Source organism: Alligator mississippiensis, chromosome 4, assembly GCF_030867095.1.
Source record: "Alligator mississippiensis isolate rAllMis1 chromosome 4, rAllMis1, whole genome shotgun sequence".
Classification (NCBI taxonomy): domain Eukaryota; kingdom Metazoa; phylum Chordata; order Crocodylia; family Alligatoridae; genus Alligator; species Alligator mississippiensis.
This window is the reverse complement of record NC_081827.1, coordinates 193,905,450-193,924,238: the sequence shown is the minus strand read 5'-3', so window position 1 is coordinate 193,924,238 and position 18,789 is coordinate 193,905,450. Positions and strand designations below refer to the sequence as shown.

The following is an 18,789-nucleotide window of genomic DNA, read 5'->3' as shown; positions in this document are numbered from 1 at the left end:
AAAATTACTCATGTTTTGAACTTGGTATCTAATTGCCCTTTTACACAGTGCAGTCTATACTTGGTGCTGTTGTCACTTGTTTTTGTTTTTTGGATTCCTGTCTTCAGAGTTGAAAGAGAATTTTAGAAATGAAGTAAATAATTTGATCTCTTTTGTCAGATAATGTCTCTTTTTACTAGAGGTGCACCGACACATCGGTCTGATATTGGATTGGTACCGTTACAAAGAAAATTATCTATATTGAATATTGGCCCTATGGGGCTAATAATTTGGCTGATAAATGCCCATACTGTGTGCAGCTGTAGTGCAGCACGGAGCAGAGCCGGCAGTGTGGAGAGTCAGAAGGGGCGTGGGGGGGCAGATCAGTGCCCCACACTGTGAGGGGTGGGGCAGGGGCAGGGATAGGCGCTACCCAGCCGGGGGCAAAGAGCATAGGACAGAGGCATGGCTTGTGGGATCGGGGCATCTCCTGCCACTGCTTGCACCCCAGGGTGGGGGGGAAGGGCCTGTGCCCCAGATCTGGGCGGGGCAGAGTGGGCTGCAGCTGCGGGGTGGAGCCAGAGCCAGGGCTGTGTGGGGCTCTTATCACTGCGGGCTGGGCTTGGAGCAGGCTCCAGCCACACTGGGAAGAGGCTGCAGCCACCCCAGATTTTGCCGCAGCTCCACTCCTAGCCCCACGCTGCCACCCACTGCAGCCCTGGCTGAACACCCTACCTCCATCCAAGTACCAGGGAAAGCCAGGGCTGTGCCAGGCAGTGGTACGGGGCTGGGAGCAGAGCTGCAGCAAAATTTGGGGTGGCTGCAGCCTCCTCCCAGTAACACCGTCACCTGCTCCGAGCCCAGCCCCTGGCCAGAAAAGCCCTGCACAGCCCCGGCTCTGGCTCCCCCCACGACTGCCACCCACCCTGCACCATGTGGATGCGGGGGCACAGGCCCCACCCCTGCCCTCCTGGGGTGCAAGTGGCAGCGGGAGCTGCCCCTAGCTTATGAGCCACAGCTCCATCCTGCACCCCCCACCCTTCCCCTGGGCAGCGCTTGCCGCTGTCCCCTCCTTCACTGCAGGGGGCATTGATCTGCCCCCCCCCCCCACACACACACACACCCCTTTCCCCACCCCCCACCTCCCCTTCCACCACATCAAACTTACCACCTGGAGGGAGCTGTATCGGATTGGTATCAGCCAATATGCCTCCTTAAATATTGGCTATCGGTATCAACCCCCAAAATCTCTATTGGTGCACCCCTATTTTTTACATTATTAGATGTCTAATACTTCTAAGCTCTTTAAGCAGAAATTAGTTACCAAGCAAAGCCTTTAAATCACAAGAAAAACCACCCCAATGTTAATCTGACTGAAACTTTAAATAAAAGTCCAGTAAAACTAGCTCTCACTATTCCTGCTTCACTTCAGATTGACTTGCCTAACTTCAGTAATACATGATAACAATGAAGTCTTGTGTTCTCATGTAGTACGTCAGCGTCATCTTATATCCCAGAAATTCACAAGGACTCAGCTTGAAGGGAACAGAGCTGTTAAAAACTAATCTGCCAAATAAAATTTGGAACTAGTAATGCAGTAGATCTGTGTTTCTGCACGTCTGGATACTGGCAGTCAATGCTGAGTCCAACTAGGAGGCACAATCTGAGCCTCATTACTTACACTTGTGTTAGCTTTGCAAATAGCCAATACTGGTACCAGAACAAGCATTTCTTCACGTCCATGAGGAATAAATCAGTGTGGATATAGGCTGTTTGACTATTTCCCTGCCTTGGTACATCATTTCTCAATTTCCCTGCTGTAGTCCCTCTAGCACTGAAGTCTTTTTTATCCTTTTGAGCACAAAGTAGAATTTGTCTGGGATATTAAATACTGGCAAGGCCAATCTTTTAAAGATCTTTTAAAAGATTAAAAATCCCTGAACTTCCCTTCTTTTGCACATACAGATTTCACAGGTTCAGTCGATTTGAGGAGGGCTGGATTAGGATTCCTTTATAACTCTGTTAATGCTGCTCCTAATTAGTTAGCCCAAGTTATGAGCATCTTTGGAAGTATAGATCTCCTCCTCAATTAAAATATGTAATTGTATTGTAGAAGACTCTCTAATCATGTACTGTTGCTCTTTCTCCCATCAAACTGGCCATGGGGGACACTTTGGCAGTTCCTCTAGGTCAGGAGTCATCAACATATGGTCTGCAAAGCCATTGGATCTGGCCCACAAAGCCAGAGGGCTTTGCCTCTGCCCACACTCATGCTGCAACTGGGCAGCGAGGAGCTGTGCTAGGGTCAGGCAGTTAGAAGCTGCACCCACATTGCTGCTGCTGCTTCTCCCTGTCCTGACTGCAGCATGTGCGCAGCTTTCAACCAGTGGAACCTGAACTGCCGCTGGGCAACTTCCAGCAGAGCCTGCACTGCAGCTAGGGGGTGGGGAGAAGTAGCTGCAGTGCAGGCGTAGTTCCCAGCTGCCCTGGCCATGGCTCAGTTCCCTGATGGCTGGAAGTTGCCTTGACCCCAGCTAGGGAACAGAAGGGAGAAGTGGTGGCATGTCTGGCCCTGGTGCAAGCATGAGTAAGTTCCCCTGTTTTTGATATGTCACCTGGTCACCACTGGGCTGTGGTTGGGTTGATCCAGCCTTCATCTTATAAAGGTTGCTGGTTAGAAACTGTAATCTCTCAAAGAATGACAACAGTTTAAATGCTGCATTATTCTGTCTCTTTTAGGTGATTTTGCTGTGCTACTTAAAGCAGGAATGACAGTAAAGCAAGCCATTGTATACAATGTCCTGTCTGCCATGATGGCTTACATAGGAATGCTGATAGGCACAGCCGTTGGACAGTATGCCAATAACATCACCCTTTGGATCTTTGCAGTCACTGCAGGCATGTTCCTCTACGTGGCACTGGTCGATATGGTAAGATTATTAGGGGGGCATATATTTTTATATATGTTTCCTTATGTCTGTAAAAGCTAGGGTGGAGGGTTTTTAACCTTTTTGCTGGGTGGGGAGGGGGGTTGTTTTTTGCTTAAATCCAGACTTCATCTTGTCTTTTTGTTTTGACCACCACGTATAGGCAAACCTTTAGGTAGCCATTTGTACCATGTTGTTGTTGAAAAGTAGCATATTCATAGAGGAAATCTTTCAAGATTTTCTCATATTGCACCTTGTTAACTTTCTCCTGACCACATCCCTTCTTACACTTGCTTTTTTAAAACAATCCCATCCACTTTCCTCCACTGATAAGTTGCTCTAGCTTGCATTTGTTAATGTTTATAATCTGGCATTTGGATACTCTTGAGTAAGTCTGAATGGACATCAATTCTGATTTGCATAAATGCACCCCTAAACAGATCAATTTGAACCTGTAAAGAAGGCAGCTGGTAAAAAATGCTACTTTGGCTGTTAAATCACTTTAAATTGCCTAGTTATGCAGATGCCGTTGCTTCACTCAGTTGTCTGTCTCTGCCTCATTCTTGGTGTTCAGTGATTTGGTTGCTTTAGCCATTGGCCCATGCCTGAACTCCTGTGCACTTTCACCTGTGGACACACAGATACATGTACATTGTTCCCTAGAGGAAAAGGGTGGAGTGGGGCCAGCTACTTTTTCTGTTGCTTCTGACAGCTGTGGCTGGGGGATGCAATTACTGGTTTGTGTTTGAATTTAGCCTGCTAGCATTCTTTATAACATCAATTTAAAGCGGGGAAGAGAGGACATGTTGTACCTATGTAGTCCAGATTTGGTTTCCTGTTTGGAGAATTTTTTTGTAATAATTTGGCCAGGGGCTTCTGTAGCTGGGAGCCCTATCAAGCTGATTGGAGCTCCTAGCTGGGGGGACCCATGTGCACCCCCAGGCCTGGGAGCTGCCAGCCAGGAGATGGCAGCTGCTGTGATCTCAGTTGCGGGGGATATTGCATGCACTTCTGCAGCTGCTGTAATCATCCAGTCATGGGGGTGCTTCACACCCCCTATGGTTGGGAGAGCAGCTGCTGCAATCTCCCAACCATGGAGGCATACCATGCACCCCCAGCAGCTGGGAGACCTCCTTTGGTGCAGTCCCACAACTGGGAGACTGCAGGAGCTGAGGGGGCTCCCAGCCACGGGAACTTGCTTCTTGTTGGTACAGAGGTAGGCACGTGCAGCATGGCAAGAGTAATCATTGTGTAGATCACACATTAGATCCCATTGCACCTTTTCCAGCATGTGTAAAGGGGCCCTTACAGGAATTGCATGCATTTATCTTCATGCCCTTCTTCTGTAAGGATTTGTGATACTAATTTTCTTAAGTATTTTTTTTATGCACATAATGGATGGATTAGAAAAGAACCTCGCAATTAACCTCGCAATTTAATTTTGCATCTTGCAAGTTTACAGTCCTCTTCCTCATTGTCATTGCTTTTTGATGGTGTTTCTCCAAGTGGCTAGCTGGGAAGATATAATGTATTTTTCAGAATTTCTTACAGGTTCAGCTAAGTAGAAATTCTTTTGAATTCTGAAGTTAATGAAAATACAGCTACGGTATAACCTCATAAATCTGGCAGCCTTGGGACCTAGCACCTGTGGGAAATTTGAAAATTCTGGATTTTTGAAACACAAGGAAGGTGCATAGCCTGGCGCTGCCTGGCCTGCTGGACGTGAAGGGGAAGGGAAGCTTGCATGCAGCGGCTATCACCACCATCCACCACCCCATGCCGCTGCTGCATGTGCGGCCACTGCTACTTCCCCTCCCGCTCTGTGACTGGCCGCTGGGAGTACACTGGTCAAAAAAAGTTGAAAGCCCCTCATGTAGTGAATTTTTTTTAAAGTGCTGGATTTTTGAGAATTCTGGAATTTTGAAAACCGGATTTATGAGGTTATACTGTGTTTGCTGCCAATTCAGTACTTTTAGGTATATGCAAGTGCATATGCAGGTATATGCATGTAACTGAGTGACAGAGCTTAGGAGGCTTTTAAATAGGATTGTAGAATTTTTTCTGAGAGCTTGCATACAGAGAACTATTATTATTTTTCAACCGGTAGCTATAAAATATGGCAAATAAATGTCAGGAACAACACTATCAATGTAAATTCCTCTAGATAAGGGGTGCTCAACCTCCGGCCCATGTAGCCTGGAGAGCCATCACATCTGGTCTCCAGGGCTTTCCATGGGTCAGGAAATTTGGCTGCACGAGGGCAGTAGCTATTAATATGGCCGCCCTCCCTTCCCCCTCCTCCCCTGCCACAACCCACCCCATGCACCTGGCTGAAGCCAGGCCCCCTTCCCCCTGCAGGGCTGGGTTGGGGTCACACCTTTTCCCCCAGGTCAAGCCACACTCGCACACCCTATTCCCTCCTGTGTGGCCAGGCCCATGCACCTTCTGCCCCTCCTGTCCATAAGGCAAAGTGAAGCCCCTTCTCCTGCAGGGCTGGACTCTCCATGCACCTCTGCATGGCTCGATGCCAGCCCCTGTGCCAGCCCCAGGTGCTGGATTGGGGCTACCACCCAGCCTGTGGTTGGACCAGGTATTGCCATCTGGCCCACTGGGGGAAAAAAGGTTGAGCGCCACTGCTTTGTATCTTTAGCATTTTAAATATTAGTACTCAAAAGTACGAAGTGTATTCACACTTCTGTTATGATAAGTGTTTACATGCATGTGATTGAATAGAAATATTTAACCTGAAGGAACAGAGCTCAGAGGACAGTTGCATACTCCATACCCTGAGGAGGTTACCACTGAAACACAAAAAGCAACACAGGGGAGGCCAAAAAATGCTTTGGGTTGGTGCAATGAGGATGTTCTTTCATAGAGTTTCTTTCACCTTCTTTTCTTAAAATATATAATCAGTTGAAGATATTCATTATGAATGTCAAGGTCTGGTAGAGTTTTATTGACTAACACTAGATGTGCTACCACATCGATTATTCATTAGTTGATTTTTATAACCGAATCCTGGAATCACGGTTATCCATATACCTAGTTATATGTGCCAATTTAAAAATAATATAATAAAAGTGAAATGACTGTTTTAAAATTTTCTTCTTCTTTTTTTTTCTCAGCTTCCAGAAATGCTTCATGGAGATGGAGACCATGAGGAACATGGATATTGTCCTGTGGGACAATTCATTCTTCAGAATTTAGGTTTGCTCCTTGGATTTGCTATCATGCTGGTGATTGCCCTCTATGAAGATAAACTTGTGCTCAACATCCAGTTTTGACCATTTCTAGTGATCTTTGTGGTTATGATAATGTTACTGTATGGCTTTGAGTCTGCACTGTTGTACTGTATACACATTGCTCAGAGAAAAAGCAGTGGCTTGCACTACTTACACAAGTACAGTATATTTGTTTCTGCATGGGTTAACTTCTGCTGCTTTCTAACAGAACATAATGATGCGCACAGTGCATCTTCCAGCCTGACTTGAAGTAAGAAATGTGAAATACGAGACATGAACGTAGAGTTCTTGTGCTGCATTCAAAACGTTGTGTAGTTTTTACAAATTAAAGCACACAGTGAAAGACTTGTTCTGGTGCTGGAAGTGTCTTTTGGCATTACAGCTGGATAGAACCTGGGAAATTCGTACTTGTGCATAGACTCTGCACGTCTTACGTGGCCTCTAACGTGCTTGCTCTCTGCACAACAGTATATACTACTCTAATAATTATATTTTACAGAGAGGACTTGACAAGGAAATACTGTAGTGTTTTAACTTAAAAAGTCCAACAATGTTTAAATCTTGTTGGGACACAGTAATCTGTATATTATGGTTATAAAGTTCGTGCTAAGGAGGCAGACCATTGCAGTACACAGAGATCTATGTGATCCACTGCAAAGTGCAGTTGACAAAATGTTTTCCTGACTAAGACTTATTTGATGTTAGTTCCTTGGTATGAGTAGGAAAATGCAGAATGTGGTAGACTTAGTGTTAGCTTGGGGAAATCCCTGGTATCAGAGTCAGTGGACTGAACCTGGTTCTCTGCTGCAGAAACTAAACATGTATTGTGTGCCACTTGCAACGTAAACTACTGAAAAATCGTGGCTGTGAGTGTGGGGCAAATTCTCCTCTAACAAATGATCCATAATGGAATTCCTCACTTTTAATAGCTATTTTGGTATATATTTTTTCCTTTTTATATTAAAACCTTAAAGTAAGATACTAACTCTTGAGCCTGACTGCATAGGTTAAAAATTGTCCTTTCTGTGCAGTATGGGTGGATCATTTATAATGCTATGGTATCAGTTTAGAATGTATTTCTTCAGTGTCTTGGCATCAGAGCTTTATAGCACCAGCCATTGCTGGCAATAGACTGTGTGCTAGAATATTCCTATTTCCAGCATCAGAGTTAGTTGGGTTTTTTACCATTTTTGTTACATTTTTGTTGTGTTGTTGGTATCTAGGGTATATAAAAGCAGCTGTTATTAAGTACCAGTATGGGTGAGTAGGGAGGAATAGGCTGAACAATCAAAAGCCTTAACTTGCTGGAATCAGCTTATCTTTGATTGCTTAGTGCCAAGGTGCTTGTAATGCCAGACATAGATTTGTCTCTTGTGTACCCCTGTCTCCTTCTAAAATTGTGAATTTGTGAGAAGTGCAAGCCCTGCTAATTCTGCAGTCTGACTTGATAATATAGTACCAGTCCTAAGCATGGTAGTAGCCTTCTTTTAACATGCTGTTCTAGTCGTCATTTATATGTATGCAAGATAAGCAGTGTATTGACTATGTGCAGCAAGTTTTGTTTCAGCCTGCTTGGCGCCAGTGTAGCTGCTAAAATGTACTGGTTTAACACCTTACCTAGAGTCAGTATCTTCATTCCATTTCTCAGCTAATCCCTGTTCCTGTGGCCCTTTGCTTTTGACTCTGCAATTTAGCAATCTAGCTGTTCCTTTTTTTTAACACAGCAGCTCATACGTTTTAATTATATTAGTTGGTTCTTGCTGGTATTTGTTTCTAGTGCAAGAAACAGTATTAAGGGTCCAGTTCAATAAAAGATGTGGTTTCTTCAAGGAAGAAACCAAAAATCAAGGGTCCACTCATGTTGTCCCTTGATGCTCAGAATTCATTGAAGTCAACAGGATTCCTGCATGCAGGAAGACTACAGAGCGTGACACTAACTAGCACAGATGTCATTTCAGTTGGTAATGGTGGATTTCGGTAACTTTAAGATCTTGGGTGAAGTTTTCAAAAGCACCAACTGGAGTGACATGGGTCTGTAAATAACAAGTTCCAGGCAGTTTACCCTCTTAAGGCCCAGATCCTAAAAAATATTGAGATGCTATGTCACTCAGAGGTTTTCAGAAATGTTGCCCATTGACTTTTCTTGAACTTAGTGCTGCCAAATAGAAGTTGGTCATTATGTTACTGAATTGAGATTTTTGACAGATCCTCCTACGTTTATGCTATATTTGTTTTAATTCTTTACAAATGAAGATTCTTATATTTTGGGTAGTATATTTACTTTTCTCTTAGTTGGAATGCATTAGTTTAATATACTGCCTCTACCAAAAAAAGCTTCACACTTCTACTCGAGACCTTTTTCATATTGAAGTTTTAGGTACTGCATATTTTCCTTAAGAATGGAATCTGTCTCCTTATTTTCTAGTATTTATTACACCTTGTGAAGAGCAATATAATAGCCATGGCTGCTTCTTAGACTTCTGCCAGTATTGAATTCCAGACCATTTTAATGTACAACTAAGTCATGTTACAGACGGTCCGATTTCCACCATGTTTCTCCTTAGCTTCAACATTCCATTTTGCTTGAATCCAGTCTCTCTTTTAACTTGTATTTGTTGGAGGGCATAAATGTTACTTGTATATTACAGTGCTGTCACTGTGTGACATCCCATATGAATTTTGATGTAGATCACATTGCACTCAAATCAGCTGTGATTATGCGTAGAAAATACTGTAGTAGCTAGATGCAGTGTGAATTTTTTCCATTAACAATGAGTCTATGGTTTAAAAATGTGATTATGGTCCTATAAGATACTCGCAGAGCTATCAATCTTTTTTGTTATAACGAAATCATTTTTTTTTAATTTTATAAAGCTGGAAATGATCAAATGCTGTTTTGTTCATTGTCAACAGTGTTGTGTTCATTTTATGTGTTCCTTATTTATAAGGAGCTTCAGAAAATAAAATTATTCAAGGAGCAGAAATAACTGGTTTCTGTAAAGTTTTATTATACGCAGCTATTTTATATTTTAGTTTGATTTTTAAATGAATTGTGAAAGGCACATATCCATTGCATAAAGGATTTATTTGAAAATATTTTGATTCCTTTGAAAGCAGTCATTTAAACACTGAAATATATTTTCCGCAAATGATGATTTTGAAGCACAAGCATCTTCAAATGTCTGTACGAAGATTAAGAATTAAGTTGGCACAACAGTGCCACGCCCCGTCCAATCCAGTGTTCTTCTGGTTTATTCGAAGGCAGAATCATTGCAATCACAAAGTTGGTGGAATGTCCTGTAGTGGACAGGGTTCCTCTTCTCTCGCTGGTCTTGTACACGGGAGCAAGGTAGCTTTGCCGTTGTGGGATGTCTGATTTCTTGCAAGGCTTCAGCCACATCTGCAGTAAAACAGGATAAACCATTTACCTTGACCACAATGCACTTAGTTACCTTGCAGAACTTTTTCAATACAGTCAGAACTCAGTAAATACTTCAAAAAATTGTTCTTCACCACTGATTTTTTTGTAGCTCATCCTAAGTGCTTCCTTTTACCCCAGGCTTCCTCCTAATTGACTTCAAAGCAGATTGATGATCAGCAGCTCTCTGACATTTCCAATAGTATTCAAAATATTTTCACTTTAGATGAAAAAATATGCTGGGTTACTACATAAGTTGCCATACAGGTAATCATGTGAAGCCGGTGACTAACTTGCTCAGCTGGCAGAAGTTTATTTTTACGTATTTAATACGATGCAGTTTTCCCACTACTTTAAAACGAACACAGCAGGCTTAACTTCTGATTGATTGGTAATAATTACTCTTCCCTATAAACCCAATTCGTGTGAAAAATATTTACCACGGGTATAGTATCATAAAGGATTTTCGGATAAGATTCTCCTAATTTCTTAGTTTTTCTGTTCCAGCGAGCTCCATCCAAGAATAATCCTCGAATGTAGACACCTGAATTAATTTTCAAAGAAAAATACAATAAAGCAGAAAGTGAAGTTTAAGAAAAAGGTTTGTTTTGGGACATACTGTAGAGAACAGTGTGAAATGAAATTATATACTTAAGCTTACCCTACAGAGAATAAACCAGAATACTTATACTTGTAAGTGGTACAGCAATATCTGTTCCATATATTTGTATCTGTTCTCTTGCCAGCACAAAGGACACTGACCCTATCCTCTGATGGGGGTATTACTGCTGTGTTGGGCTCCTCATAAGGCTGAAGCCAACTCTTACACTTTTCTAGTAATCCCTCATGCAAGGATTGGAAAGGAGCAGTCAGCTCCAGAAGCTGGAGTAAAGCACTTAGGTAATTTCAGCTGATATATGGTATTGAAAGTCCTTAATGTGTGAAATACTGGTCAAAAAATAGTTACTTTTTACTGTCTAACTTTCTCTGAATGTTAGTGGATTTCAGTTAATAAATACACAAAGAACAAGCCATATTTTAAAATAATAAATGTAAAATTGGACAAAATCACTATTTTCATAGGTTATTTATAAAGGTATTGAAGGTTTAAAATTGAATGTCTGGTTTCTCAGTGGACATTAAAAAGGTTTCTAATAATCAGAGGTTCAAATGACAACTGTAGATAAAGGAACAGAACTGGGTATCTCTGGAATATCAGTGTTGTGTGCAAACCTGCAGTTGTCCAATACATTATCCTTTGGTGATAATGTCACTCTACTGTGTCGGTATTTAAATAGAAAAAAACATGGCCAAACAGAATCACCTCAGTCTCTAAGGCGAGAATATTCCTGCCTTGCAATGTAGAGAAACTGAGGGCTCTGCCTACACTGGGATAGGTCAAGCCTCTCAGCAGCCCTTGGTTTGTACAACTTAGTCTCATATAACCCTTCACTGAAAATTTAAGACTGCTGTCCTGATTTTTGCTGTTAAAAGCTGAAAACCATTCAGGTGAATCTTCTATTCCACAGAGACTCTTGGCTGCAATGAGAATAAAGGCAGCGAGGGCACCAACAATTGGACTCCAGTAGGAAGTGCATAATAGTCACTTACTTAGCAGAACTTTACACCAATTTAATTGTTATTTCTGAAGCTATTTATAAGGATTACTGTCACAATTTGCTTCTGCACGATAGTTTGTTTCCACTGGGTTGGCAAACTATCCTGGGGGTAAAAAAATCATGAAATGAAAAAAAGTAAATGTTGCCTGAATACAGTATTAGTTGAGATTTTCCTATATACTTAAGAGCTGCTCATTGGGACTGGGTAAAACTCTTGGTGAGGAAGAGTTGGTTGATGAAGCTGCAGTATACTATATGGAACAATCCTGCCCAAGTGCGTTGAGGTGGTAATCTTGGTCCTACTAAAAAGATGTGATACAAAGGCCTCTTGTGCAGGCCTTTCTTGGACAGTAATTGAATTAACAAGGTGCCTGCATTTTCCAACCTCCTATGCAGTAAATCAAATGCATCATTTGTTACTACAAAGAATTCATTCACCTGTATACCAACATAAACATATAAAGCCTTAAGTAACTTGTTTACCATCTTCAGGAGCAATTTTGTATTCTTTGTCTTCCAGCACTTCATAATCAAAGCCTAGCAAATCTATTGGAATGGTGTATTTTCTTGCATAGTTCTGCTGGGCACCAGTTAAGAAGGCTTGAGTGAAGAAAAATCCTGAAAGCCAGAAGACTGGAGGAGTTCCATTTTCATACCACAACTGTGCAGCAGAGAAGGGGGGAGAGAGAGAAGCTAGAATTCATCTTAAAAACATTAGGAATAAAAACATCATAAAAACCCTGCATTGCTTCATGAACCAGTATTAGTCTCCTGCCCTGCCCTGCCCTCCCCCTCGCCCTCCCTCTTCCCAGGCTGTTATGGACAGCTACTACTCTTTAAATTAATCTCTTTTTTTAATGCCACTGGCTTCTGTAAAAGTACAGTCCCTTTCCTTGAAAATTATTTGGCTTTTAATATAAAGAGTGGCTGCTTCAGAACTTGACCTACTCCAACAGAGATTCAGCAAATGAAGAATCTATTTTATTTTTACTTTATCCTATTTTAGGACCCCTATTTGGCATAACCATAATGTGTGTCTGCATGCTGCTGCCAGATTTGTTGGGGATTAATAGCAGACAAAACTACTAGAGGGTATTAATGCAAACAAAAATGAGAGCAGCGTTAAATATTTCTTGGAAACAAGTTTTGGAAATGCCTCATTATTAGTGAGGGACTGGTAAAGCAGCATCTCTGAGGCAATTTGAATGCAGGGCATCCTCCTTGAGCTGTAAGCCTTTTTGGTGTCAGGGATCATAATGCACATGTGCATGCTTGGGGGGATGGTGTCTAGCAAACAGCAGAAGAGAAAGATGCCTAGTGCTGATACCTGGGCCCTGAAGGACAGAGAGAGAGAACTGGAACTGGGGACACCATATCATTTATTTATTTATTTCCCCCATCTTCAGGGTAGCATAAGCAGTACCATTCTTCTTTATTGTGCCTTTCTCTTCCAAGCAAGTTTGTTCTTTGTCTCTGCTGAAGCTACCAACAAAGACTTAAGCTGGTGTCGGTGCTGATGTGAGCTACAGGTAAATATCCTTATGAACTGGCTGAGATTACTAATCTATTAAACAAGAATCAGTTTATTATTTTGTCAGTGCTGAACAACACTGTAAATCCTCTGTAGTCCAAATGTGAAAGTTTCCATGGTTCTTGGCTGACCCCATGCAGCCATCCAATTCCCAGCCAGCCTCATATTTGACCCTAGTTACTATGCATGAGGGAGTTAAAAAGATTTCCTAACTTCAGCTAGTCAACTGTATTATAAACTTCCATATCTAAGAATTTATATTCATTTAACTGCTCCGAACACTGCCAGTAACAGTTGTCACTTAAGAGGGCTTTAGTAAATCCATTGCAAGTGATATGGACATTTTAATGCTATGTACAACTGTCTTAACAAGGTGGATGGATGGTACTTTGCAAATCTTAGTTGTGTTCTGTGCACTGATGAACAAATTGCTGTACATTGAACTTAGTTCAATTAATCATGCAGAGACAACGTGTGTCTACAAGTGTCACCTGAACCAGAAAACAAAATGACTCCTATCAGTCAGAAGAGGTTTTTTTTATAGTGCATGCTCACCTGTAAGAACTTTAATCTGGCAAGAAAATCATTCACATAACTGCCAAGTGGTTTAAGGCTTGGGTAAGATTTGTTCATCCACATTCCTGGAATTTTGCCTTTCAAAATGCTGTTCACCACTTCTTCCAGTTCAGCAGACATCACCACTAGGCCCTAAAGTAGATTTTGGAAAGTAAGATGTCAGGGTAGTTCTCATTCCACATTTCAAAGCACACCGCCCATGTAATAAAAATAAAAATATTATCCAAGTTTCATCCACAGTGAGAGAGAGACAATTTGAATCAGAAACTCCAGTGGGGATCAGGTCTGTGGCAACTTCAGGGTCCTGTAGTCCTACAAAGGCCCAGTATCAAATGGTTCAGAATAAGAGTAAAGAATACTAAATGAAACAACTGCCCATACTGAAAAATTCTTCCAACCCATTATTAGAGCTCAGGAGCATGGTGTTTAATATCACTTCAAAAACTTTTTTTTTAAGTCCACACTATCATAACTCTACATGTTCTCATTCGTAAATGTTCTCTTCCTCCAAATCTTCCAAAGTGCTGTAACACACAACATGCAACTTGTAGTTCGTTATTTGAAACAGCTTTCCTTCTATTTTTTCTGCCTTTATATTTTTTTTTAAACTCCTCCTCACCTAGCATTATGGGCAAAATAAAACATGAATAGTCTCAAGTTGCCCTTCTCAAGTTGTTTTGGTATTTTGAATGTCTTCATTATGGCTCTGATGCACCTGCATGTTACCTCTCAGGGCCCAACAGTACTGAGCATCCTCACCTCTCTTTAGAAGCGAGAGAGCTGTGAAACAGCTTAGTGGCAGCAAGCCCAAAAGAGAGGTGAATATTTAACTTTTGATTTTTTTTTGGTCATATTTATTAAAAAAACTAATGTAAGTGGTGAGAAGAGGTATCATTTTGCCAAATGCTTTGGCTTTCCCTCTGACACACTAATGAAATCATGATGGCTCATATGATCGAGTTCATGTCCATAGGTACACTTTTTCAAGTATAAAGTAGGGATTTGGGACTCACAAAAAAAATCTCTTTCCAAAAACAACTTAAACTATTTAAAAGTCACCAGGACTTTTGGGCCCAGCTCCTCAAGCATGTTTACCCTTGCAACACAGGAAGAAGGTTTAAAGCTGGAAAATGCAAGCAGAGGCAGGTGCCTAGCTGCAGTCTCAAGGTACTTAAGGCAGGATTGCATAGTAAACTTGCCATATAGTGGCACTGCCAAGCAGAAGGCACTTCTTCAAATGGACTAATTGTCATTGCTGATTAGCCCACCCCCCCACCTTTATTAATTAACCTCTTCACAGGGTTGCACAAATGTGGCTACACTGCATCCAGTTTAGGAAGCAGCCCTCTATGGCCCAGCATGGTGTGCTTGAGGGCTCTACTACCTGGATCATTAAATTTACTGTGTGGATATGGCTTAAGCCTTAGAGAAATGTAGCAGCTGAGGTCTTTTTGTGCTTGGTATTTGTGGTTGGCTACCACAGTGCTCAGCTGAGTGTCCTGGCTTTTGAGGCATCCATTCTTAGCCTCCTGCCCCCTCAACTCACTGTACTGGGAGCTATAGGCAAGAGCCAACTTCACCCATGCTGTAGTTACTGACCAAGACTGATTTATAGGGATGGGATCAGGCGGCTTATCCTCCTTCCCCTGGCTAACCACACATTGCCCCACAGTATGTATACAGTAGGATTTAGGCACCTTCAGCAATGCATCTTATTTCATTCAAGCGTCTCCTAGAAAGGCAAATAGGTGAGGTTTGTTGTTGGTTTGTTGGTTTTTGTGTTGTCTCCCCAGGGTAGGTTCAGGGTGCAGCAGCCCACAACTGATGCATGCTGCAGCTCTCTCAGGTGCACTGACAGCACCTTGAGCAACTTCCTTCCCTGAGAAAGGTAGATAGTCTCACAGATGAGCCCCCCACACTCCTGGATGGGCAGGCAATTTGTTCTCTCCCTACTAGCTCTCAGCAGCTTCAAGCAGGTGCTGCTACAGACTGCACAAGTACAGCATCTCCACTGGCCTCCGTGCAACACCAGGACACATCCCTATGGGCACACCTCCACCCCATCTGGACTGCTACTAGCTCTCTTCCCACACTACCACAGGGGAATGGTACTGCACTGACAGTGGCACTGGGCATCAGCCGCACTCTCCCAGTTCATCACAGAGGACAGTATTTTAAAATTCTCATTCTGGGCTCACAGCAGCACCACGTGACCTCTCCCAATAGCTGAGTTACTGCCAAGAGGATGGCACGGATGCAGTGAACTGGTGGGGGTGAGAGGCAGCAGTGCTCCACACACAGGGCTACAGCATACGTCTCTTGCTTCCCCACAGACTTAGCAGGAGGGAAGGCCCTAGCCTATATACATTCTGGCAGAGGTGCCCTCAGTCTGAGCCCTGACCATATCAAACTTGGCTTCTGCCCTAGAGGCTCAAAGGGTGGAAAGGTAGGGTCACTATCTATGAGTCACAAACCCTGATCTTTGTCCTGAAAGACCTGCCTTTGGCACTCCACCTAACTCTGCCAGAGGAACGATGGAGGTTAGCTGTAGCTACCATCAGCGGGTAGTGTACTGTGCCGCACACACTGCACTGTGCAGAGGAGGAGGAGGATCCCTGGCATCCTTCACCAGAACCCATGTCTGACTTCTATGGTGCTTCTTTCCAGTACAGTAGCACGCAGGCCACTCAAGGCTGTGTTCCCTTCCTGCCTCCCCACCATCTTTTTCCTCTGCTTCTCCGCTCAGGGCAGTCTCTCAAAACACCCAGGGACACTAATGCTGAAAGACAGGCCAGTGGGACTACCATACCCAGGGAAAGCAAGGCCTGCCACACCTTGTCTCACATGAAACAGCTGCACACAGCCACAGGGATACCTGTAAGTCAGCCATTTCAAAGGTGAGTTTGGGTTGGGGGGCAGGGTTGGGGTGTGCAGGTGGTAAGGATAATATGACCACCCCACCCCTCCCCACCCAGGGTGGGAGGAGAAGGTGAGGACGGTACATCCCAGAGGTGTGCTTCACCAATTAGCCCTCCAAAAGCAACTTACAAACACAGCTAAGGTAGCAGGGCAGCTCTACAGTTAATGACAGACAGCAACTCCTTATCTGTAATGCTTGTTGAAAACAGCCAGGAACGCTCTATCAAAGGCTTTGGCAAGCTCCTGGGCCAGGCAGCCAGCGAGCCACAGGTTGCTTCACTGATGACTCCCTGACTTCACATGGCTGATTACACCAGAAACAAAAGTGGATCTCCCAAACCCAGCCCCACTGCTGATCTACTACTCTGTGTCTAGGCACATGTCCATGCAGATGCCAGGGGTACCCATCTGATGCTGTGTAATAACTGGCTGACCAGTCTCAAAACCTACTTATGAAGCAATGGTTGCAGCCAGCCCAGTGCCAACAAACCAGAACATGCACACAATGCTGGTATGTCATGAAACAAGCCAGCCAACAGCAGAGATGAGGATGCCAGTGCTGTGAGGCCCCTGTGTACCACCTAACCTTCAGTCCCGAGGAGCTGCAGGCCATTAACTGACTGCTCCACAGCAGCTCCAATGGACACAATTGCTTCTAGAGGGAGTGGTGAACAGAAAACCAGAGATAGTCTATACTGGCCCTCCAAAACAAACAGAGGCAAGCTGTAGTGGGCCAAAAATGTGCCTGCCTCAGGTGGAGGATCAAGGGAGCTTTGGCTGGGAGGTGTTTATCAGGTGCATGATGCTCCACATACACCTAGCATCTTGGGAAAGATGCACTAGAGTTGTACCTCCAGCATCCAAGTGAGTATATGTCATTTCTGGTACAGGTCTCCTTCCTAGCACAGAGTACAGGACTCAGCATGTCACCCCGGTCACATGCTCACTGTACTCTGGTCTTGGGGAATCTGCAGGTCTGGAGTGATAACCGAACCTCACCCCCAGGATGGTACCCTACACCTTGGCTGCATCACCTCACATCTCTGATAATGAGCAAGCTCAGTACCCAGCCTCAGAGTATGACAGCAAGTATCTATTCGTAGCCGTGGTGCACAATATCGTAGCCCTACAGAGGCATGACAGAAGTTTGCTAGCATTGCTGGCAAGGGTGGGTGCCTGGCTCCTAGCCTCTCGAATGTAGCCCCTCCTACAGCCAGGATCACCAATCTCTGTTCTCTCCAGCCCTGTGCTGCCATCTCTTCCAGTCTAGAAAGTAACTGAGCAGGGTTATGAATCTAGGGGCAGACAAGAAAGGTTGTGAGCAGAGGAGAAGTGGGGAGCACAGCAGATTCAAAGGCCTCTAGGGAACACCTGGTAGAGATGGTTGCCAGGAAATCCCACGCTGCTTGACAGAATCCAGACCCCAGCAGCACTGACCCACCTACCACAGCCAGCCCACCACTCATGGGAAAAGAGAGCCTTGGTTCATGATACCACAGCTGCCTTACCACAATGCCCTTCTAGTCCTTAGTCTTCCAGTTCTGGTCCCTCCAGTCATCAAGCCTGCTCCATACCTAGTTTTCTATTCTGTCTGGGATCATCTCAGGAACCAGTCCTGCACTGTCTGACATATGCTTGTTCTACTTGATCCTCACCCTAACAGCTGCCTCAGACTAACAAGACTAACAAGGGCCTTTATGTGTGTGGGTTAGGCAAGGTCTGTGAACAATCTGGCTGCCAAACACCACTGCAGTGTACTCCTACTGGTTGCAGTTCAAGCATCACTAACTTTTCCTGCCCACAGACAGAAGCTGAACAGGCATTGGCAGAGTCTAAATCACTTTGAGGTGTAAAAGGCCTCTACACCTGAGGCTGCTGATATTTTTACCTGGTAAGTTGCATCTGCATAATGTGCACAGATGCACAGCAGCAATTCCAGAATCAAAATATGTAAAACACTCTCACCAAGTGTGTTACACAGCTAATTGACAGGTAAGTGGCACTTGGATTGCTTGTGATTAAAATGGGATTCTACTGTCGGTGCCCGATTTGGGTGTTGTGAATCCTACTTGGTGGCTAGCTGCCTACAGGTTAGGCCCAGCAATCCTAATCATTGCAACACCTTGCTGTATTCACTTTGTAGAGCTATCCCTAGAAGTGGTTTGTATTCCTAAATTGCTCAAGTACTTTTCACCATTCATGCTAAGTTTTAAAGTGCTAAAACAAAGGGGAAGTAGCTTCTTTGCAGAAACCAGAAGGGTATTTCTGTTACTCTTTTATATTTAGTTATTGGCAGTTGCTCAACACACATGTAATGTATCCACTTGGAACCTCAACTCTTTGAATATCTTAAGTAATAATTTGTTTTGTTTGTGTCTTTGTCATTCTGTCTGTCATGCTCAAAAAACCGTATCTGTGCTCACTTTTCTGGACTTTCAGTGATTGATTTCAATTAGTTATGGTGTACTCTCAGTATCCAAGCAAAAATTGTCCCTTAACACCCTTACTTGAACTTTGACCCATAGCACCCTTGCCAAGGTGAGGCAGAGAATAGACAGCAATTGAATGCAGAAAGAAT

General features: G+C 43.5%; 2 protein-coding genes across 3 annotated transcripts in view; one reads left to right on the top strand and one right to left on the bottom strand.

The window, feature by feature from the left end:
• The window catches only part of SLC39A10 (solute carrier family 39 member 10), a 78,924-nt gene extending 69,789 nt beyond the window's left edge, over nucleotides 1-9,135 (top strand). For both annotated transcript variants that reach the window (XM_059727236.1, XM_006276795.4), the window contains 2 exons: nucleotides 2,719-2,909; nucleotides 6,032-9,135. In XM_059727236.1, the coding sequence (XP_059583219.1) occupies nucleotides 2,719-2,909; nucleotides 6,032-6,190 (350 nt within the window). In that variant the 3' untranslated portion in view covers nucleotides 6,191-9,135. The remainder of the gene's footprint in view (nucleotides 1-2,718; nucleotides 2,910-6,031) is intronic.
• Nucleotides 9,136-9,214: 79 nt separating this feature from the next.
• The window catches only part of DNAH7 (dynein axonemal heavy chain 7), a 217,336-nt gene continuing 207,761 nt past the window's right edge, over nucleotides 9,215-18,789 (bottom strand). Inside the window, exons 61-64 of the mRNA XM_019492106.2 lie at nucleotides 13,272-13,424; nucleotides 11,669-11,846; nucleotides 10,007-10,110; nucleotides 9,215-9,548 (exon numbers count right to left, since the gene is read on the bottom strand). Coding sequence (XP_019347651.1) covers nucleotides 9,342-9,548; nucleotides 10,007-10,110; nucleotides 11,669-11,846; nucleotides 13,272-13,424 — 642 coding nt within the window. The 3' untranslated portion in view covers nucleotides 9,215-9,341. The remainder of the gene's footprint in view (nucleotides 9,549-10,006; nucleotides 10,111-11,668; nucleotides 11,847-13,271; nucleotides 13,425-18,789) is intronic.